At 38.3% G+C, this 24,710-nt stretch overlaps 1 protein-coding gene across 1 annotated transcript in view; it reads left to right on the top strand.

Moving 5' to 3' along the window:
- Nucleotides 1–24,710, top strand: part of specc1 (sperm antigen with calponin homology and coiled-coil domains 1) — a 185,509-nt gene that overhangs the window by 65,976 nt on the left and 94,823 nt on the right. The window contains 8 exon segments of the mRNA XM_052097994.1: nt 1,625–3,147; nt 4,614–4,821; nt 7,165–7,238; nt 8,139–8,314; nt 16,423–16,496; nt 16,499–16,600; nt 20,165–20,265; nt 20,344–20,416. Of these exon segments, the coding sequence (XP_051953954.1) occupies nt 1,625–3,147; nt 4,614–4,821; nt 7,165–7,238; nt 8,139–8,314; nt 16,423–16,496; nt 16,499–16,600; nt 20,165–20,265; nt 20,344–20,416 (2,331 nt within the window).

Raw genomic sequence — 24,710 nt, 5'->3', positions numbered from 1 at the left:
ACCAGCTTGACCAGCCCCAAATCAGTAATAACCAGCCTAGACCAGCATGGAAATTGTATGCTGGTTAAGCTGGTCTTTTCAACAGGAATGCTATTGTGTCCATCAAAGTAACATATTTCCTACTCTAAAACCCATTATTTAGTCTGAAAATAAGAAGGAATTCTAAGATGTTGGGATTTTGTTGAGGATGAATATGTATGTGATGAAAATGTTGTATAATGCAAGACTGTGTGTCCTGGTTCTGTCTTTGACATATCTGTGTTCATGGGGGCGTATAGTGAGTGAGGAAGCGGTAAATTATAGATTTATAGGGTCTCTGGTCCTAGCAGTTTATCTCGGGGGAGTTTAAATTCAGTCTCAACTCTTTGACAGAAAGGGAAACCTCAAATAGATTAATCTGACTGTATAACTCTGCACTGTCACTCAGAAAAAGCAACTCAGAGTGATAGCAGACAGAAAGAGGGAAAATGTATCATGCCTTATTTAAAATCATTCTTTGCTAAAAGGCACCCCACACTGATAGGCTGCTATATAAACAGCCTGTGTTGCTAACTATAGATAACATTATGGGTCTACACACTGTATGGACGTGAGGTTGGCATGCATATCATGCAGTGGCTGTATAATTAACTTCAGTTTTTACAAGGGCCGTCAATTCACTTATTTTATTAATTAATTGGCATATCATGTAACTAATTCATATATAAATATTTTCTGAGAAAAATCAAATTAAGACAAGTAAAGCATTAATTAGACAATACAAAACTGGACTTTAGAAGTCAATATATTGTTTGTTTATAATAATAACCCTGTGTGCATATGTGCAATAATCTTGAGTGGGATGGAATCATGTGGATTTGCATTCCATAAGTCTAGGTGGTGTCATTGTGTTAGAAGTTGTGTCCATCTATGTTTATTTTACCCCATCTCTCTCTACCCTGCTTTCTGTCTCAATGCCCTTTGGGTTAATTTTGTTTTGTCTTAAGGAACAGCAGGCTCTTTGTAAACTCTGTCACTCAGAAACATTCTCTGTATTGCAGCAAGGCATTAGCTTCAGTCCAACATTTTTTCAAGTAGGTTTTTGCTGATTATTCAAAAATCCATTTACCAGCCTCTCCTCTCACATGAACCTCTTGTTGCAAACTGCATAAAGAGAGGGTGTATATGTCACCCACACCCGCCCTGATGCCACACAGATGCCAGTGATCTTGTTTCTGCTGTGCAGCTATGGCTAAAGTACTGTTAGGCAGTGCCTGGTGGCCATTTGAATGTGATAAAACAAAACACATTCTGTCCAGTCATCACTCTTAGACTTAATGAATGACCTTTTACACAATTACACCAGGCTTTTAGCAATGGAATGAGAACAAATTTGTCACATATATCTGATCTTAATGGCCCTGAGAAATGTGATGTGGACAGGAAATGGTTTCATCATACTGTCATTAAATTCTAATGACTTAGTTATAAGAAAGCATCATTCATTTTTATCACATGATTTATTGGGCTGCCAAAAGGATTGGCTTTAGGGAGTAATTTTCACAATAATCAGTGTTGTACATAATGTACTGAGACTAAGAAATCAATCACTAACAAAACCTATCATTGTCTTTTCTTAATCCAGGTGTCCAGTCAACCAAAAAATCTGGGATCCCAGCTCCTCGTGAGGTCCCCCAATCAATTTCCAGAGAACGTCTCTCATTACGTGACCAACAGAAAGGCTTTACTACCAAGAAGATGGTCACCAGTGCCAGCACATCCAGCCTGTCCACTCTGGCCAAGCACTCCCGTGGATCTGTCAAGACCAAAGCAGAGTCTGTGGCTTTGGACAAGACCCTGCTGGAGAGTCAGGTAAGGGAGCTCCTGGCTGAGGCCAAAGCCAAAGAGTTTGAGATCAGTAAGTTACGGACGGAGCTTCAGCGACATGATGGAAAAGGTTCATCGCGGGCGGGGATGGTGGAAGAGATGTCAGAGGTTGAGAGGACATCAGCACAGCCTGGTGACATCCAGCTGCTTTTAGGGGAACTGAGAGAAAAGAATGGGCGTTTCCAGCGTGAGTTGGCAACCTTGCGGGAAGAGAACCAGGCTTTAAAGCTGAAGCTTATTGCATTGGAGAGCACATCCTTATCTATTGGAAATAACACAAGCATCACAACACCACTCGAGCATTCAGTTAATGGGGTTTTGCCAGACAACAACACTTCTGATATAGCCACTATCAGTGCAGTCAATGGAAGCCACCTTAAAACTTCAGTGTCATCATGTAGTGACACCACCAAAAGCTCTCTATTACCTTCCTCAGAGTTTGAGAAGATTCCATCATGCTCAGACTCGGTTAGTGGCAGCATTAAGGGTGTTTTCTCCAGTGGTGTGGTGAATGAGATCTCAGTGGAGTCCTTGAAGGACCTCATTATGAAGATGGAAGACAGTCACCACAGTACGGCTGAAGAACTTCAAGCCACTCTACAGGAGCTTGCTGACCAACAGCAGGTTGTCCAAGAACTAACAGCTGAAAATGAGCGTCTAGCAGAGGAGAAGGGCCCCTTACAGACCTCCCTGCAGCAGCAACGTGAAAGTGCGGAACTCTTGGCCCAACAGAATGAATCTCTTCTTCAGAGGCTAAGAGATCAAGCTCAGAGTCAAGAAGCCGAGGCCTCTCGTGCCTCTCGAACTGCAGAGCTTGAGCAGCGACTGGCTGAGCAGGTGGAGAGCTCCTGCTTTGAAAGAGAGAAACTGGTGGACATCCAGCAGCAGTTGGCAGGAAGTCTTAGAGCTTTGGAAAAGGAACATAAGGAGGCACAAGCATCTGTGAAGAGCTTAAAGGAAGAGGTGGAACTTCTTCAAGAGCGTCTTGAGAAGGAGAAGGTTGCTGGAGATGAGGCAATGAGGAAAGCTGAGGAACTGCAACAGGCCACAGAGGCTCTGAGATCAGAGAATCTTTGTCTGAAGGCACAGGTGGAGTCAGAGAGGCAGAAGGTAGCTGAGCTAAAGGCGGTGCACAATGCCAGTGATAACACAGAGTTGCAAAGTCTGCTCAAAGGGGCGCATGAAGACAGAGACAAGCTGGAGGTCAGCTGCACGGAGCTACGACAAGAGCTAGAGCAGTCACGCAGTAAAACTGAGTGTGCTCAGGGTGCGCTGGCGAAGGTACAGCACCTTACTATTATTTCCCTAATATAATTTTTATTGCCATCATTGTCATGTCAAGATCTTAGAATAGTACATTTAGGGATGTGCCAGAGTGGTCGACTAACTGACTAGTCGATTAGAGGGGTCAACTACTAACATTAATATTTGATTGATGGTTTTAATGGGAGACACAATTATCAAATGAAATGAGGGACAAGAGAGCATTTTTGCATGATGATAGCTTGCTGTGCTTAACAGTAAATAAGTCAGCACTGTAAAACCCTCAGCAAGAGGTTTTGTCTATTTAATGCTTCACTGTAATCTTTTTACGCATGCTGTTACAGTCATCAAAGTGTTGCATCGACGATACATTTAAATGCAGATCACTTTCTGACTTTAAATACTCAGCTGTGAGTAATATTCCCATATTTGTAGTGTTGTGGAGAGATTATTGATTTTGTCTGACACTGTTTAAATTAATAGTTGCAGTTAAAAAGGTTTAAACTGCTTGATGTCTTGAACTAGATGTGTACTCACAATAATATCTAGTTCTGCGCTTTTGAATGTGCAGTAAGGATCGACCTGAGGGCACTCGGGTACGTTGAAGCGTGTCATTCTGCGTTCAGGAGGCACATATGCGGCTTGTGCCACTGTTTTGGACCTGTCTTATTTCTTACTTTTCTTATTTTTCTGATATAAATAGGGCTGCCTGTTGCACAATAGTCTTTGTTTTTTCAAAAATGTTAAAAGGGGTTGCACACCAAATGTGTCTGGTGGTCGACATGGCGCATTCTAAAATGTAAAAATATAATTTTCTATGAAAACTCGCATAGTTTTCCATTAAATTCGACCCAGATCATTACCAAAATGAAAAAGATTATTTACTCTAGCCATCACTGGATGATATATTGTGAACAAGCATCTTTAATATAGCATACACAATGTATTTTTAGTTACAAGTATGTCTTTTTGTGGTTTGACAGCTTGAATGAAACCTCTTCAAAGATGCATACAGAAAACTTGTATAATAATTTTTAATCGTTCAGTTTACACAGTTAAATCAGTTTAATACACTTTCCTGCAAACTCGGTCACTTTCATTCTTGAAAAAGTAGAAAAACTTCCATAACCTTTGTGTGTATGCATCCTGTGCAAGGAGCTCTAAAATACCAGTTCTATGTTGTGATGCCTTGCATCTTGTGGTCTCCCAAAGCTATTACGGCAACTGCCTGTGAATTGCAAAGCACACAAATTAGGCATCTAATTTTAATGTTGGCTGATTTGTATATATTGATGTATATATATTGATACAAAAAATATATAGATACAATAACATTCCAATCACGTGGGTTGTATTCATTCATGATCTTTACACTAGAAAAATAATTTCCTGATCAGAGATTTATTAAATAAAAGACTACTATACTATACTACTATGCTTTAAAAAAGTAACCGTCATATAATCGTATATGTTTTTGGGTGCAGGTGGAGGCAGACAGACAGCAGCTGCTGGAAAATGTGGAGAAACAGGAACAAGATCATAAAGCCTACACACTCGCTCTAGAGGAGAAAAGCCAAGATAATGAGAACCAAATCAAGGACCTGAAAGAGACTATATTTGAGCTGGAGGACCAGGTGGAGCAGCAGCGGGCGGTTAGACTGCACACCAACCAGAACATTCTGGACCTGGAGAGTAAGACCCTTTCTGTCCCTGTTTCTCTCTTTCTCATATGCCTACTTACTTAAACGCCCATGTTGTGTGTGTTTAACTGCTCTCCCCCAGCCAGTGCTAAAGATACTGCAGCATCTGGCAGAATCTAAAGGCTTACACACACACACACGCACAAACCCACACACACACACATTGGCTGGAGTCTGCTGTGATTAGTGAAACACATTGATTGGATTTGGCAGCCTAGATAGATTCAGATACTGAGCTGTTTGGTACTTCGATCTCTCCAGCTCAGAAACCAGCCATACTGCTTCATGCAGGACTCATATGCACAATGAGTTTGTATTCCTACCTCTCTTTTTTTCTCTAAGCCAAGGGAAGGCAGCAGATTACAGTTCGTGCAGCAGATTACAGTTTTATTGCAGCCTTAGCCTGTGTCTGTCCAGTTACTATGAACTAAATTACTACAAATAGCTCCTTGTAACAGCCCTTATTTGTGTAGAGTCAAGTCAAGTGGTTTTTATTGTCGTTCAACCATATACAGTTAGTACAGTACACAGCAAAACGAGACAACGTTCCTCCAGGACCATGGTGCTACATAAAAAAACATAGGACAAACACAGAACCACATGAGACTACACAGACTAAATAACATACCTATATAAAGTGCACATGCAAACGTGTGCAAAAAGTACGGGACAGTACAATATATTACAAAAAATTAACAGGACAATAGGCACAGTGAGAGACAGTGCAGCGCCGACCAGTACACAGTAGTGCAAAAAGATGACAGTTTCTAAAAATGCCAAATGTAAACATAACGTACTATGGGATATTGTTCTATGCACATAGCAGTTATTGAGGTAGCAGCCAGGTATAATGTGACAATAATTAAAGTGCAACTCAGGACACTTGTCAGTCCAGTCTCTTGAGTATTGAGGAGTCTGATGGCTTGGGGGAAGAAGCTGTTACACAATCTGGCCGTGAGGGCCCGAATGCTTCGGTACCTCTTGCCAGATGGCTGGAGGGTGAAGAGTTTGTGTGGGGTCATCCAGAATGCTGGTTGCTTTGCGGATGCAGTGTTTTTTGTAAATGTCTTTGATGGAGGGAAGAGAGACCACGATGATCTTCTCAGCTGTCCTCACTATACTCTGCAGGGCTTTGCAGTCCGAAACGGTGCCAAAGTCCCAAATCAGGCAGTGATGCAGCTTCTAAGGATGCTCTCAATAGTCCCTCTATAGAATGTAGTGAGGATGGGGGTTGGGAGATGTGCTTTCCTCAGCCTTCGAAGAAAGTAGAGATGCTGCTGGGCTTTCTTGGTAATAAAGCTGGTGTTGAGGGACCAGGTGAGGTTCTCCGCCAGGTGAACACCAAGGAATTTGGTGCTTTTGACGATCTCCACATAGGAGCCAACGATGTTCAGCGGAGAGTGTTCACTCTGTGCTCTCCTAAAGTCAACAACCATCTCTTTTGCTTTGGCCACATTCAGAGACAGGTTGTTGGCTCTACACCAGTCCGTTAGCCGCTGCACCTCCTCTCTGTATACTGACTCGTCGTTCTTGCTGAAGAGACCCACCACGGTCGTGTCATCGGCAAACTTGATGATGTGGTTCGAGCTGTGCATTGCTGCACAGTCGTGAGTCAGCAGAGTGAACAGCAGTGGACTGAGCACACAGCCCTGGGGGGCCCCAGTGCTCAGTGTGGTGGTGGTGGTAGAGATGCTGTTACCGATCCGGATTAACTGAGGTCTCCCAGTCAGGAAGTTCAGGATCCAGTTGCAGAGGGAGGTGTCCAGCCCCAGCAGGTTCATCTTTCCAATCAGGTGCTGAGGAATTATTGTGTTGAATGCTGAGCTTAAGTCTATGAACAGCATTCAAAAGTATGAGTCCTTTTTATCTAGGTGGGTGAGGGCCAGATGGAGGGTGGTGGCGATGGCGTCGTCTGTTGAACGGTTTGGACGATACGCGAACTGCAGTGGGTCTAGTGAGGGGGGCAGCTGGGTCTTAATGTGCCTCTTAAGAGTAAATAGTGTTTACTATATATTGCATGACTCTTTAACAGATGAAGTAGTCAAGTAAAGTTTAATCACAAGCAACTGTTTGAGTTTCTCTGCATATTTCATTTTGTTACTTATTTGAATCGGTCACTATGGGAATGTCTTCTTGGGAGTGTGAATTATTGAGTATGGAATTTCGAAAACGATGTCAATTGGAATTGTTATAATGCAGTTGACAAACATTGTTGCAGCTGTGCTTGTCTCAAATCCTTCCTAGTTACTTGTGATCACTATAGTTCTGTGCTTCTGATTAATTTGTTTTAATGTTTGCTTGTTTTTTTTGTTTTTTTTTTTACAATATGTTTCAGATCAAACCAGGAGGTTGGAAGAAAGCAATGCTGAGCTGGAGAAGCAAATTAAAGCCATGAATAAACAGATGAAGGTGCAATTGTTTATCTGTTTTTTCTTACACATATATATATATATATATATATATATATATATATATATATATATATATATATATATATTCTTACGTATTTTTCATGAGTAACTCCAGCATAACCAGCAAGTTTGACAGTTGATGACAGTTTCAATAATTCCAACAAAATATACACCGATCAGCCACAACATTAAAATCACATGCCTAATATTGTGTAGCTCCATGTCACCAAAACAACGCCAACCCACATCTCAGAATAGCATTCTGAGCTACTATTCTTCTCACCACAATTGTACAGAGTGGTTATCTGAGTTACCATAAACTTTGTCTTTTCAAACCAGTCTGGCCATTCTCTGTTGTCCTCTCTCATCAACAAGGCATTTCTGTCCACAGAACTGCCCCTCACTGAATGTTTTAATTTTTTTTGTTAAAATTCGGAGTAAATTCTAGAGACTGTTGTGTGTGAAAATCCCAGGTGATCAGCAGTTACAGAAATACTCAAACCAGCTCGTCTGGCACCAACAATCATGTGAAGGTCCAAATCACTGAGATCACATTCTGATGGTTGATGTGAACATTAACTGAAGCTCCTGACCCGTATCCTCATGATTATATGCACTGCACTGCTGCCACACAAATGGCTTATTGGATAATTGCATGGATGTTTGCATGTGGTGTTAATGTTGTGACTGATCGTGTATTCCATCTGTACATAAAATTGCTGTATGTTTGAGACCAGAACGGTCTTCTTTATTGCACATTATGAGCTGCGACCGCAAGCTGGATTGCAGTCTACCTTGTCGTGCATATCAGTCTAAGTGATTGAAAATGACAGTTCCATGACCTGCCCAATGAACTCACAAAAGCCGTGTGTGCATGTGTGTACATTACATTTTTTAGGATGAGACAGAAGAGTGGCGGCGTTTCCAGGCCGACCTGCAGACAGCAGTGGTGGTTGCTAATGACATAAAGGTGGAAGCTCAGCAAGAACTGCGCACACTTCGCAGACGTCTGCAGGAGGAGGAGGAGCACAGTGCCAGATTAACCTCAGAGCTGGAGCAGATCCGAGGGTCCAGGTACATCACCACTAATAAACTCATCAGTGTCCTCCCCACCTCACCATCCATCTGGGCTCTAAAACGCTTTAACAACTCTTTCCTCCTTGGGATTCATTGGTATAGTTCAATACATATCACACAGTTATCTGGTCTCAGTTGATGGTCTAACTTATATTTAGACATACAATAAAGAGCATTGGTTAAGACCTGTAGGGTGAGATACACAAATACACAATATTTGAATACCTAGTTTGTTGAAATCCATGCGTATGATTTTAATGACTTTATTAGACTGTACCAATGAACTCCCAAATTAGATTTAAAAAAAAATCTCAATTCTCCGCTTTTACACACACTTTTCACTTTTTTGTGTAGCAGCTGCAAACTGTTCTACAGCCTCCTAAGACTCACTAATTCAGTGCCCACTGCCTTATTTTAAAGACACAAAAAGACCTGGCATATCTCCAAAAGCGAAGCCCAACCACACACATTCACACACACTATGATGTGATAAGTTTAGGCTATTAACATATTTAAATTTACATGACCATTCAATACACAGTACAAAATGTATACTGTGTCACACTGCAACATCTTTACCTATGTTCACCTCTTCAACTGTGGAGCATTTTTGCGCTGTTGCCTGCACTTTTTCACACTGACATTTTTTTAGTAGTTCTGAAACTAGTTTTTTCAGAACACCCCCTAAATATAAAAGACTCAAATTATTCATAAATAATATTTTAGATGTTTACAATATAATGATGAATAAAATTAATAAAATTATATATATTTTATTTTATTTGTAAGCATTTAATTCTAGTTCTGTTCACACCATCTCCCTCCAAAAAGTCTTATTTATTCCACTAGATGTCATCAAGTGCTAGAAATATTTGTTTTCCCTCTACCACCTTCAGTCACAAAATGTAGATCTGAAATGTAGAGTAGGTTGTGGATTTTAGCCCTTACAGATGTGCTCGTCCATGGACATTCAGTCTATTTTTCAGTTCATGCACCACCCCAATGTTTCGTAGAATACTTCAGCCTCTAAATGATCTAGAACAGGGGTGCCCACACTTTTTTGTGTGATGATCTACTTTTAAATGACCAACTCAATAAGATCTACCAACTAAAAAAAAAAACAGTTTCATTTTAAATAAGAAAATGCTTGTTGGGACTACTGCATGTATCCCTACATGGAATTCATCTTCTAATTACCGTAATTTCCGGACTATTGAGCGCACCTGAATATAAGCCGCACCCACTGATTTTTAAATAAAATATTATTTTGAACATAAATAAGCCGCACCTGTCTATAAGCCGCAGGTGCCTACCGGTACATTGAAACAAGTTAACTTTACTCAGGCTTTAACGAAACACGGCTTGTAACAAAAATAAATAGGCTTTAACGAAACACGGTGTGGCAGCGGGGATGTAGTCAAGCGCCCGTCTGGGAGAGAAAAGTGGTAAGGGTGCTTACACCTGAGCTAAATTATGTCTAACACCGGTGTCTAATTTCAGTAAGCATGGGGAGAGCGGCATAACGCACACGTCAGTCTAGTGTTGGCGCATAGAAGAATTAAGAAACTTTATAAAATTGATTGTAAACATTGCTGTGGCCATTAAAAGCCTTACCTGGAACACCAAGTGCCCTGCTGAAAACTGTCACACTGGTGCCCGTGTGACAGTTTTCCCAAGAAGGACACGTGAAGCAGGGCACTTGAAATTAGACACCGGTGTTAGACATAATTTAGCACAGGTGTAAGTGCCCTTACAGCTTTTCTCTTATGGACAGGCGCTTGACCACGCCCCCGCTGCCACACACGGCTTGTAATAAAATATTTGCAGTAAATAGTAGCCTACCAAGAAAGTCATTGGTCACTATCTTCCTCCTCTTGTGCACATGAAACCACTGAAGTCATCTCCTTCGGTGTCGGAGTTGAATAGCCTCAGATTTAGTTGTCTTTTTGCACTGAGTCAATTCATCACGCTGCTGTTTCCAGCGTCTTATCATCGACTCATTAAGACCAAGCCCCCGTGCAGCAGCCAGATCAATCGTCTTCAACTTGAAAGCAGCATCATATTCGTTTCTCCATGTCTTTGCCATGGTGAGGTTGACAAATAATGTAAAGACATTATATTTATTTTTATTAAAATTTAACTAAAGTACATTTACATTTTGCGCGATCTACCAGCATTGCCTTTGCGATCGACTGGTAGATCGCGATCGACGTATTGGGCACCGTGATCTAGAATCTCAATCTAGGTGTCATTCAAAAGCTGAGATGTATAACATTTTATGAACAATAGTTGATAACATATATTTGCAATGATTTTTTTTTTTTTACATGCTTTTCCTGCTGGATCACATATTTTTAGATATTACATTGGATTTTTCACATAAGCAAGCTCACAGACAAGATTTATTATTTTTTTTTTTTGAAAACTACCCAAGGTAAAGTTTTTAGCTCTTTGTGGTATACAGCAGCAGGTATGGTGCATAAGAGTCATTTGTATTTGAAGTCTTACAGATATCATATTTCACTTTGTGAATTTTTTTGAAAATCTTTCAAATTGTGGTATTAGGGCAACAAAATAAACTGTTCAGTCATTCCTGTGAATGAGAGCTTTCATTTGATATATGATTTGTCTTTTTAAATGCTATTTGAAAGCCAATTATATTCATATTAATATTTCTACCGCATGACCTCTAAGTTGCGCTGATTTGCAAAGCGAATGCTTTCAGGTCTTATTTTGTTATTTTATCTAACGTAAATGTAAAATTGATTGACTTATGCCTGACTTGTGTTTTCTGAGATTTTAACATTTTAAGCATACATTTTTTTTGTGACATAGCACCCCCTTTTGGATCCGCTGGTGGATCTGCAGAGTTGAAGTTAAATAGTGTTTATTTTATGAACTGGGCTGGCATTAGTATTTTGTGTTGTCTACATGCCTGTTTTGTGTGCTTGCTTCTTGGATCTAAGTCAAGCTGTTTCCCGTAGAGCTAGCCTCACTGATTTTATCTGCAGAGCATTTGCAAAAGCATTTTCTGCCCTATTTACATGTGACATTAGACCTGTGATTTAAAAACTGATTTAGGAATTTGTCATTAATATATTTATGTAGCTTATTTTTATTTATTTTTTCCCAATTGTAGCGCTGTAATATAGATAATATAGGTAACAACAAAATCGTTTCCAGTCTATGAACATGCACAGGTCATATTTCATTCCAGAGTCAATATAAATGATAAAGAAATCACATTTAGATTAAAATAAATTGAAAAAATAATAGAACCCTTTTTATTTATTTATTTATATACATCATGGTACAATTAATGCAAAATATTATTTCTTTTTATTTTATTTTATGTTGGGCTGAAATATGATCTGGACATGTTCTTATGAGATTCTTCTTGAATACTGCTATCCAAAAAACAAAAAAAAACTTTATGGAGATGGGCTCAATAAAATATAGCACTTTTATAAGTAATGCATTTTAGTTGCTAGATCTATACAAACTTTTTCCCTCCGTTGAAACGGACAGCCAGTGTGCATCAATCTCCCCCCTCATTCAGATCTCTCCAAAGGATTGCCCTCTGACCCAGGTGAGTGCACTGCTAGTACCAGCCCAGCACTCATACAGAATGCTAGTATGAATGTACATGGTTGGTCAGAGCGATTTAATCATTGAAGATGATGAAGAACTAGAGACTTGCCTGTTTTCCCTGTCATAGCCACCCATTCACTGCTTTAAACAACACTACCCTCTGATTGGCTGTGCTTATTTTATTCAAAGGGGGCTTTGTCTGCTTTGCTTGCTATGTTCTTATATTCTTACTCTGTTAATGCTGCCCTTGAAACTATGGATATGGCGTCACCTGCTGTTTGCTTTGATTTCTGCACACACAGTGAAACAAAAATCTCAGGCCGCTGAGAAAGAGAGAACTTCATGTGTTCTTTCTTCAATAATTTAGCCTGCTTAAAGAGATAACTATCCCTGAAAAATGAACATTTTATCATCACTTACTCTAATGTTGTTCCAAACCCATATGACTGTCTTCTGTGGAAAACAAAAGGAGATGTTTGGCAGAATGTTAGCTTTACTTACCTTTTATTTTCATTGTATGGAGAAAAAAAAGCAATTTAAGTGAATGGTGACTGAGACTAGATTTCTGCCTAATTAATCTTTTTGTGTTCCACTAAAGTAAGGAAGTCATACAGGTTTGGAACAACATGAGGGCGAGTGAATGATGACATATTTTTGGTGGGTGAACTACCTTTAAGAGAACAGACAAAAATATCAGCTAATGAAAAATGTCAGTTTTTTTATTGAGTTCCAGAAGTATGCATGAGGGATGATGATGATGACGAATGAGCATTTGCTGCCATGATAAAAACATTTGTTTTATAAATGAAGCTCGATTTATTGGTGATGCACTCATCTCAATTAATCAGCCTGAAGCTTTAATTTGAATGTAGGTTCATTTGCACACCTTTTCATTTGCTTTCTTTTCTGTTGCAGAATTGCCACTGGATCCACATTCGAGACCTCCAAGACTGCAGTGGAGGGGCGATAAATATTTACAATTACAACAAATGGCTGGTTTACAGTAATGTAATGCATTGAAATGCATATGTCAGTATTATTCATGAAGAGACCAATTCTAAAATGTCTAATGAAAAAGATAAGAAAAGCAGGAAATGTCAAAGTTTTCACAGCTGCTCAGAGGTGATTGTTGTTGTATTCTAAGTGTAGATGGCACATGCACTGTTTCAGGTTTGTTTAATTATTTGACCTGCTTTTGGTTTGTGTTGTTGTTCCTTTAAGTAATGTCAAGTAAAATGATCTCCACGATTCATAAAGTGATGATACTAAAAAAGTGGACAAAACCTGTAAGGGTGTAACATTCATTTATTATGTCTCCAAATGAGCGCTGTTTTTGTCTATCTAAAGTGAGAAATAGCTTTCTAATGTGCTGCCTTAGGAATAAAGCCAAATTTTATGGACCTTTACTACTCAACCAGCACTTTTTGATTTTGTCTTAATGATTTGTATTTTGACAGCAGCCAAAGAGCTGATTCTGCCTAAAATAATCATAACTTGAATTAGATTGAGGCAAATGTTACAGGGTTCAACTGCCTCTGTTTTAGGTTATTTTCTGTATGTATCTGTATATATATTTTAAAATATATAAAAACCATGGGTATTTTCATGTGCCAGCTTCAACTGATCTGTGAGACTTTTGATTTCTTAGTGTTGCATGATTTAAAGTCCAACACTAGATGGCAGACAAATCCATACAGTATGAACACTCCAACCTATCAAGCTGGGTACAGTCTTAGAATTTTAGATTTTAATAGTGACAATCTAATTAGTTTACGAACCATAGACTTCTCGATTTTTTTATTTGATTTAAAAAAGCAATAACCAATTAAGTGTACTTTTGTGTTATGGACAGTGTTGGGAAAGTTACTTAATGACTAATTATTTTCTACAATTGTAATAAAATGTATTTACTTATTTCTTCACTGAAAAAGTCACAATACTAATTACTTTACTTTTAAGTTACTGCCTAAAACACATTTCCACTCAACAAATTCAAAAGAATGTTTATATTTCTTCCTTGTTCAATGTCATACACTCAACACCTCCTTCATTTTTCCTTCACAATAACTCGTTGCAGGGCCATAATTCATGTATTCTACATAAATAATTTATAAGCATAACCCAATTTTGTACTTAAAAGTAATTCAATTAATTGAGAGTCAGTAACTACTTTAATTACAAGAATTTAAAATGTAATGTACTATACTACTTTTTGACAAAAAATTTAATTACAGTAACTAATAAGTTTGTAATTGGAATACTCCCAACACTGATTATTGATTATACTTGCTCTATGTGGCTGTTGTCTTGCCCCTGTGTTGTTCCTTTGGCATCACTGGAAGTAGTGGTATGAAGTCATTCCAAGCTTTAGAGAAAACATGCTTTTCCTCACGTTCAATGTAAACAACTAAACTAAGCACTTCTGTTTATATTGCCCATGCATGATGCTTTCCACTCCACTCTTCTATTTACATTGTTTAAATGATCTGTGGCCAATTTCATTTTGAAAGTATGTCTCATGAAAATTGATGGATATGAATAACCACGTGAAATTAGAAATAGGATGTAGACATGACTCTCAAGTATGAAGCCTTCAAAATCACCTTCAAAAGAGCCTTTTAGATTCTTGGAATCAGATTCTTAACTGCTGTTCTGTCAAATCTCAGGTTGTATGTCTTGCAGAAGCACACGTTTATCTAAATTAAGTTCATTAAATGATGGTTTTAACACTCCAGGATATGACTGTAACAAAAATATCATTATACGCTCAGAAATATGATCACAGGACTGCCTTTAAAAGCATAGTTTGCCTAAAAATGAAAATTCTGTAACCATGTACTCAACTTTATTTTGTTCTTGAAATTCATGCTCACAATTTACTTCGTGCGGAAAAGAGCTGCTTGGACATTCTACTATAAATAACTTCTTTTGCATTACAAATACTTTTAAGTATTTACTGTTTAACTTTGCTTTCATGTCATTGCAATGACGTGTGTTCTCATGAAAGACACAATGCTGTTTATGTTTACCATGTGGGGTTTTGAATGTTCATGTTTAAAATAGTTTATCATTCATTTATTTTATTTTTTCTTTTAAGATCAATAAATCAGTTCATTCCAGCAGGTCATGTCTGTGTATATATTTACAGTTATTTCCACTGGGGCCTATCTCTTATTTTCCCATGTTTCTACACATCAGTGTATTGTAAATAGTCATTCAGTAAAATAACAGCAGTTTAGGACTTTATTGTGAAATACAGGGACATCATCAGACATCACAAGATATCCTCAAAAAGTCTTGAAGAGAATGATGTTATACTGCTTACTACTTTATCCTACACAGAGTTTAGGTGCTGTAATAAAAAGTGCTGGATTTTTTTTTTTTTAATCATTTATGTTATATTTCAGCCTCTGGAAATTCAACCACCACAGTCAAACACACATTTAAAGCCTCACCCACACAGTGTGTTGTGTGGGCAGTTTGCACTAATAAACTATGTCTTGCAACACATAGGAGCATTGAGCATCTGTCTTAATACCCACCTGACTTTAAGAAATGACTACTACATATTGATTAAACACACAAGAAACTCTTTTTGTGAGTACTGTATACTCAAATGTTCTATACTATTCGGTTACTCCTGAACATATAAAACTTTTCTATAAACATTATGTTCAAATTGCATTGTGCATAAAGAAAATTATGCCCATTTTAAGACTTTTGAATCACAACTATTTTATTGTGACTATGTTTTCATGAGAATTAAATGTCAGCAATCTATTGCGTTTAATTTCTATCAGGAAGACTTACAGACTTGAGTGAAATTCAAAATGACATTTATTTGATGAATATAAAACAGAAAAGTAATGTCTCTCCTTGGCGTAGGCCCCGTCTGGCGGTCCGAAGAAGTTGTACTCGGAACCGTCATATCCTGCCGGAGATAGGAGGCAGGGGCGAGGAGCCTACCCCCGTGCAGGACAGGAAACAACTTGTGTTGGGGTGGTGGAGGTTGCCGTGTTAGCACACTGAAACAGCAATGGGATTGTGAGCAGACTTATAAAGCAACGGCTTGCATGTGATTGGCTGGGAATTACCCAGCTAATGGTGCAATGATGTACAGCTGCTAGTCTTCCCGCTAGAACTACGCTGCACTTACCTTTCTGTTAATGGAATCTAACGAAAATCACTTCTGGGAATAATGTGAATTACAACAACAAAAATCAAAATGCAAATTGCTTTTCATTTTGGGGGTGTTAAGGCAACACCCACTTTGTATCTCAGGATTGAATGGTCTATTTTGGTTGGTTTGATTGTACTTTTTTAAATAGTAGTTTAAAACGATTTGGAAAACCACTTTTTTCCTATAGTGTCGTGTGTCCCCCAAATACAATACCTGTATTTCCATTTAAGGAAAAGTCTCTTACATTGTTTATCCATTGCATACCAATGTAGTGTCTAACATACAACATACCCCAGTGGCCTTTCGCTATATTTCTGTGTCCTGTGATTGATAGGTCATGGAGTAAGGATGTTAGTCTTTCTGACTCCGATGGCAGTCCACACTGGAACCGTATGTCCTTGTCCCAGAATTACCTGGCGGATTCCTGACTAATGGGAGTGGAGGCAGAACCCCTTCAGAGCCAGAAGCCACAGTCAAATCTCTTATCAAGTCTTTTGACACAACTTTACCAAGTGAGAACATGACCTCTCTTTGTCTAATAATGTTTTCCCCCCTTAATCTTACCATTACTTTTTCACATTATTACCTCTCCTTTCTTTCTTTCACCCCTTTCCCATAATATATATCTGTATTTATTAATTGAAGTCTCAGAACATAAAACTAATGTCATCACAATGGGAAGCAAACATATATAGAATCAGCAAATACCAACAGGTGAGGACAATTAAATTGTGGCAGAAGTTCCTGGTTGGCTTACTAGCATGTTAGTATTTAACCTTCATTTAAATCTTAAAATACAGTCAAAAAAGTAATCCCATTGCACATAGCAAGAAAGACTCAATAAAAGCATACAACAGCATCAATTCAAGACATTTACAACATAATGAAATTTCAAAATCAACATTTTAACTTGTGCGCCATAATTAGTTCAAGACACCTAATATAACAACAGTCCAGAGAGATACATTAGCATCAGATAATGATATCCACAACAATACAGCAAAATTCTAAAATCAACCAAATCAACATTTAAGCCATGAGGTAGCAGAGTTTTTATCATCCGAATCTAAACATAAAATCAGTGTTGGGTAATTTACTTAAAAATAGTAATCCACTACCAATGACTAATTATTTCTCTAAAAGTTAAATCAGATTACTTTAACAATTACGTAATTGAAAAAGTAATCACATTACTAATTTGCTTTACTTTTAAGTTACTTTCTAAAACACCTTTCCGCTTAATAAATTAAAAATACTGTCTATGGTCTCAGTCACACTCAGTCAGCGTCTCACATTTCTCCTTCTCAATAATAGTTATGGGGCCATAATTCAAGTATTCTACATAAATAACATTAGAAATAAGCATAATCCTACAATGTACTAAAGGTAATGAAATTAATTGAAAGTTAGTAACTGTAATCTGAATAATCCGTGATCCACATATTTGACTTAGCACAGGTTTTACGCAACCCCCGGTGGCCTGGGGACTCTCACTTACACTGTAATTGATTACTGTAGCTAATTAATTGGTAGTTGGTTACACCCAACACTGGACATAATATAGTTTAAAAACAGCAAATCAGATGTACACAAAATTTGTAAAGTCAAACAAAAATTTATTTAATGCAATATTTACAAAGATTTGCATAAACTGGAAAATAAATAAAAAACTGAAAACAGAAAGTTTTGACTATTTGTTGACAAATCTTGTGGTAGATACTAGAACTGATGCAAGGGAATGTTAACACTCTTGTTATTTGGCCAAGTGAACACAGTTATTGGCTGATGCATCGGCCTGGCCAATATAATGGCCTATCTAAACATTATTTCCTCTGGTTTTAATAAACAAGCACAATTTAATCACAAGGAACAACTTTTATGGTATATATAGCACTTACATTTGAAAAAGAGCTGTCTGACTTGAGTTTCTTAAACTTCACCATTTTGAACATTCCATCTTCTCTGCTCCCAAGGCATTAAGGAAAGGGATAGATCACTCATCATTTACTCACCCTAATGCCATCCCAGATGTGTATGAACATCTTTCATCTGCTGAACACAAACAAAGATTTTTAGAAGAGTATTTCAGCTCTGTAGGTCCATTCAATGCAAATGAATAGTGGCCAGAATTCAGAAGGTTCAAAAGCACATAAAAGCAGCATAAAAGTAGTCCATATTACTACAGTGGTTAAATTCATGTCTTTACAAGTATTATACTGTTAAAGGTGTGGGTGAGAAACAGATAAATATTTAGCCATGTGTATCAAATATTATACACAACGTTTGGCGGCTCCCGGTTCACTCTCTGTTCAAGCTGGCAAGCAAAACAACCTATGGTATGTAAGTTTCACATGTTTATGGCACCATCTAGTAGTTATTTGTGAAAAAAGTGGTTTCGATGTTTATATCAATCTAATTAAAATGGCGATGGACTTGTGCGAAAAGTGACTCTTATGATGGGAGAAATGACAGATTATTTTAATAAAGTAAAAGTGATAGTAATGATTATATTGTTAACAATATTTTGTGCTGAATATGAGCAACTTGTGCTTGGTTAAAACTTTGAATATTATTTTATTGAACCTCCCCTGAAATCCATGTATCAATTATGAGACTACAGGCTTTAGATGTATAAATCTCGTTCACCATTACTTTTCATTCATGCCCACAACAAAACAAAAAAAAGCTTTGAATTTTCTGACATACATTTTATTATATTAAGATATATTTAAAGTGTGAACTAATATTTCTTTGTATTTTCATATATGCAGCCTGCTCAGTCCTACACAAAATTAATTGCTGGGCCTCAGGAGGATAATGACCTTTAAAGCCTAATGTATCAAATATGATATATATAAAAAAAATACCAAAAAACATTACAGACTACTCACCTGTCAATCATCTGCTGTGCTAAACCAAACTTTATTTATTTAATTTTTTTGTCCTCTTTTCTCCCCAATATGGATTGCCCAATTCCCACTACTTAGTAGGTCCTCGAGGTGGCGTTGTTACTCACCTCAGTCCGGGTGGCACAGGACAAGTCTCAGTTGCCTCCACTTCTGAGGCCATCAATCCACGCATTTTATCATGCGGCTCATTGTGCATGACACCGCAGAGACTCCCAGCTTGTGGAGGCTCATGCTACTCTCCACGATCCACACACAAATAACCACACGCCCCATTGAGAACAAGAACCACTAATCGAGACCAAGATGAATTTACACCATGTGATTCTACCCTCCTTTGCAACCGGGCCAATTTGGTCGCTGGAGTCACTCAGCACACCCTGGATTAGAACTTGTGACCCCAGGAGTGGTAGTCAGCATCAATACTCGCTGAGCTACCCAGGCCCCCACTAGTCCAAACTTTTTTCATCATGCAGTAACACAGAGATGTAGTGAGTGATGAACTGTATGCAGTCTACACCCTGCCATAAAAAATTTAACACAAGTGGTCACAGGAGACACAATTTACGACCAGGTGTTAACGGAGGAGTCTCATCTGACCGCTTTTGAGCGGATCACCCGAGGTCTAAAAAAATAGGTCTAAAGAGGGCCATTATGTCATTGACCTTACAATGTTTAACATTTTCTACAGATTCTTTTGTGTTATCTACGTAGCAATACATTATTCTTCTTTACATGTGTAATTTGCACTGCAATGGTAACCTCCCATTTATTATTCCCTGCTGTTATACCTCAAATGTATTTGATCAATCCTAACTTTTTGCGCATTTACTGTATATATTTTTATACACTTTATATTTTCTTTACACTTTTACAGTTTGTCATTTACACTGTAAAGGGCATCTGTACCTCAAACACTGTACTCTGCTTTTCTATTACTTGTCATTTGCACTGGCAGGCCTCTCATCAGCTTTACCTCTTAACATTTTAAGTTTGACCATAATGTATATCTTTTTTTATTATATTGCTATTTGTACTACTGGCTAGGAGCTAATTTTATTACATTGCCTCTAAACTTTATAATCTGCACAATAAATTTGAACAAAAATAAAGCTGAATGTAATCTAATCTAATCTTGTCATATAAAAGTGTTCAAATGCTTTACCCTAGATGGACCTAGTAGCTCAGTACAGATCCATACATCTCCCAGATGCCCCCTGAGTGGCATACCAGTCCGTATAGCCCATGCTGCTACTGTCTCACCTATGCAGGTACTACAGGTCCCACAGAACACTACTGATATATTCAAGAGCCTATCTGAGATATATCTGTAGTAGTTCTTTTTTTAGAGGTACTCTGGAATCAAACCACTGTCAAAGGCCCTGGGGAGAAGAATGGCCTTTGGAGATTTCCCTCACACTGGTACTTCATAATGTCATTTCAAATAGAACAGTAACTTTAGAAAACAAAACTTCAATTTTCCTTCTAAACTTACACTGTAGAGAAATGTTTTATTTGATCAGTCCCACCAGGATTTCACGGCACTTTGTCCTGATTATTGCAATCCAAAATGACTGCTGCGGCTTTGCTTAAAAATTGCCATTTGTGGCCTTTTTTGTGTTATTTTGCTGTGAAAACTCACAAATAATCATAGTATTCTTGTGTAATTTGTGTCAGTGACTATATATGTGCAATTGCTTGTAATTAATTTAGTGCAAAACAACTGAATATGCATATAGCAAGGAAAAAATATTAAATGCAGACAAAATTACATTTAAATTTACAATACATTTAAGAGGTGAAACCCATTATATGTCTAATACAAGTTCAATGGAAGATACAAATTATTTTTAGATTACAGTTTTCTACCCCAGACAATGCAAGTAAACTTTGGTAAAGTTTAAATTGGAGGCCTACAATAAAACTGTAAACTGAAAACACAAATGAGGATTCAATATTAGGCCTGTCGCAATTGTTAAATCTCATGATCGCGATCATTGGTTTTAACCACTGAGAGTTATTAACTGTTACTAACACAATTAACTGTAAATACTGAGCACTTGAAATTCTAATCACATTGTATTATCCATTTTAGGGATTTTTAAGGGAATATAGAAATGCTAATCATAAACATGCTTCATTAATGTTGAGTCGTATCCAGTTTCACTTTAACAGTCATTTAACAATAATGGCAAATTGTCTTGGTTGTTGTGGGTTCATACACGCAAGATTATTGATAGGGATGTCCTGATATAATTTTTGTAGACTGAGTATGAGTACTTATACTTCCTTTTGAGTATACCTATAATTAGTTTGCCAATACTGATGCTGATACGTTTTTTTTTTTTTTTTGGAATGTTGCTGTTTTCAAAAACAATACTGTAAAATTACAATACTGTATAAAATTCTACAGAAAAAAAACCATTATAAAATAATCACTATAAAAAAAAACAAGAGAGATGACATGCTGACTTCATTGATTTCAGCAACTGTAACTCACCAATGGGTGTAACTCAAACTGTAACTCACCAAAGGGTGTCTGTAATGTTTCAAATATGGAAGGGAACTTGGGACACAGGGAACTTGGGACTTCAACTCAAAGGTATGACTTGAAAAAAACAAACTAAACAGCTTTTCAGCATAACACTCTTTAGCTCAAACTCAACACAGTCTCATTCTGACAGCTAGAACTATCTCTCCCCTGTCTCTGGTGTGGTCCCTTTTATCACTCTCCCCAGTGCATACTGCAATCAGTAACAGGTGTTAGGCATTATAGCGCTCAGGTGTGTGCACCGTTACCACTTTATCTCTCTCCGGACGAACGCTCGACCATGCCTCCGCCGCCACAGTGTCTAAATAAATTAATTAAATAAAATATTAATCAAATGACAATAGAACCAGTCATTTTAAAAAAAAATAAATTGTCAAATAAAGTGCTGCACAACAGATGAGTGTGGTGATGGGGGTGTGGTTGTGTGTCTGTCTGCAGGAGAGAGGGAGTGGTGCGTCAAACTGGTTGACATGATTTCTGACATTGTGTACCAAAGCTAGTGTTTGAAAAGGAGTTTGTAAATTTTTTTAGTGAATTATTGAACTGAGTGAAAAAACCCTGAAAAGAGTGCACCTGCTGCACAGGTGAGAAGAGAAATAAAGAGTGTCACTGCTCCCCGTCTCCTTCCCATACCCTAATGAGTTTTACTACACTGGTGCCGAAACAAGGGCCGTGGAGACATGTCGTCATGAGTCCTCACCACTGGGCGAGGTGATCAAGACCCTCACCGGCATCCAGCAAACCCAACATCAGGTATGGAACTCATCTGGCCATTAGAACGGAACACACGCCACCATCTTTTGTTCTGGTGGACTATACAACGCAGTACCTGGAAGCAGTGCCCTGCGGAACATCTGGAGTTGTAAGGCACTCTTCAGGGAAATATCCCGATTGGGGATTCGAAAGATATCCTCACTGACCAGGTCACTACATTTATGTGATGAACACTATGCAAACTGTATGAATTATTAGGTATTAAATCGATTCGCACCAGTGTTTACCACCCACTAACCGATGGGTTGGTGAAGCAATTTAATAAAACCCTGAAAAACAGGGGAGTCACATGACGCCATGTGAGGTTCAGACGTGTGAACGGCAAGCTCCGTGCACTTTGCTAGTTTTAACACTATTAATGTCATAAACCGGTGAGATTCGATACACTCTGTTTCATAACTGTTCTAGGAGGATAATACATCAAAATATTCAAAATACTCAGGCTCTGGAGACATTAAAAGACACTTATGTGCTCAAGCTAATGCTCCCGCAGAGGCCCCAAGCCCTGGAGACGATTTGGCTGGAGAAATTAGGGAAATTCAGTGAAAATTGTTGAACATGTTGGCAATGCTGATGAGGGTCATTGTTGACTTGGAGGATCTTGCTGTGATGCATCGATCGGTCGATGCCAAAGACGAAATTCACTGAGGTGGTTACAAGAGTGGGGGATGTCGAGAAACAGATAGATTATCTGGAGTCATCAGAGAGGGAATTATCTGCTAATCTGCTAGTGACTAAGGTGGATTTGGAGCATGTCTGGGAGAAGTTTGAGGGCTTGGAGAACCGTAGCCGGCAGAATAACATCCATTTTTTTGGAAATCCTGATGCCGAAGAGGGTAATGATATGGTGAAATTCCTGGATGGGCTCATTCAGAGTCTGCTCGACATAACAGGCCATAAACTGGAAATCGAGCGAGCTCACAGAGTTCCAGCTTGGCGATCCGCTGAGGGAGACAGTCCCCGAACAATTCTGGCAAAATTTCAGAGATAATTTGATAAAGAACTCGTTACATGAGGCGAGGAGTAAAGGAAGGCTTTTTTGGAAGAACTACAGCCTTTTCTTGTTCCCAGACTTTGCGAATTCGATGAGAGAGAAATGTGATCGATTCAAGGAATGCAAAAAACTCTTACATCAACGGAAGTTGGCTTTTGCAATGATGTTCCCATGCAAATTGAGAATAAAACTTTCCCATGTCTCAAGCAAGCGATGTCCTTCATAAAGTCAATGGAGTGAGTAAGTTATTTTGTGGTACTCACGTTGCAGCCGAGTGAACCAAATCACTGAACATTCACTTGACTGTCTGAGGAAACTGATCACCTTTTTTGTTTCTTTTTGTGCTGGTTCCGCCTGGCGGCTGAAGTTTGTTTTGTGGAGTAACACTCCTTCAGGACAGCGTTGTGGATGATTCTGCTCGTTCTTTGTGCTTATGCCTCCTATTGGCTGGAGTTTGTTTTGTGGAGTATTTATTGCAGACATTGGAGTTATTAGGTCATTTGTTGCACTCATGTAGCAACCGAATGGGCCGGCTCACTGAACATTCGTTTGACTGTCTGAGGAACTGAACACCTTTTTTTTCTTCTTTTTCTGTGCTAGTTCCACCTAGTGGCTAGAGTTTATTTTGTGGAGGAACACACCTTCAGGACAGTTATGTGGATGAATCTACACATTCTTTGAGTTTATTCTGCATATTGGATGGAGTTTGTTTTTTAGATTATTTTTGTTGTGTAAATCTGTCTCACAAAATTTGTATAGAAACACTGGACTTGAGCAATCTGAAGACAAAGTTGTTACGCGGGCTCTCGTAGGCATACATGGACTGTTTGAGTTTAGAGGGAAAGGCACCAGTTGGCGCTGTCGTGCACAGGGTTAATGCACATGTTTGAATTTTTTCTGTTTTTTTGGTTCGGGGGGAAGTTTGGTTTGGTTTGTTGGAAGTTCTAATATGCCAAAATGTTAAAATGAGTGGATTGTCTCTCTCCACGTGGAATGTGAATGGGTTGGGGCACCCCATATAAAGTAGTAAGGTTATTTATCTTTTTAAGCATCAGAAATATGATATAGTGTTTCTTCAAGAAATGCATCTTCCCACACAGGAAGCTGAAAAACTTGGGACGATTAGGGGTGAACATGTTTTCTTTAGTGCTGGCTCAAGTAAGAGCAGGGGATTCATTACACTGATAATAAAAAAATCTACAATTCAAATGTCCCAAACAGAGTAAAGATAAATTAGGAAGAGTCATTATTGTTTTAGCAGAAATTCAATGGCAAATCTTATTTTGGCTAATAGATCTTGAAGGGATTTTGCAAGCTGCTGGCACCCCTCATGATATTGTGATGAGGCAGGCAAGGAATAAGGATCTACACGCAGCTTTATTAAACTGAAAAATAAA

Source organism: Xyrauchen texanus, chromosome 3 (genome assembly GCF_025860055.1).
Source record: "Xyrauchen texanus isolate HMW12.3.18 chromosome 3, RBS_HiC_50CHRs, whole genome shotgun sequence".
NCBI lineage: Eukaryota > Metazoa > Chordata > Actinopteri > Cypriniformes > Catostomidae > Xyrauchen > Xyrauchen texanus.
This window is presented reverse-complemented; position numbering and strand designations above follow the sequence as displayed.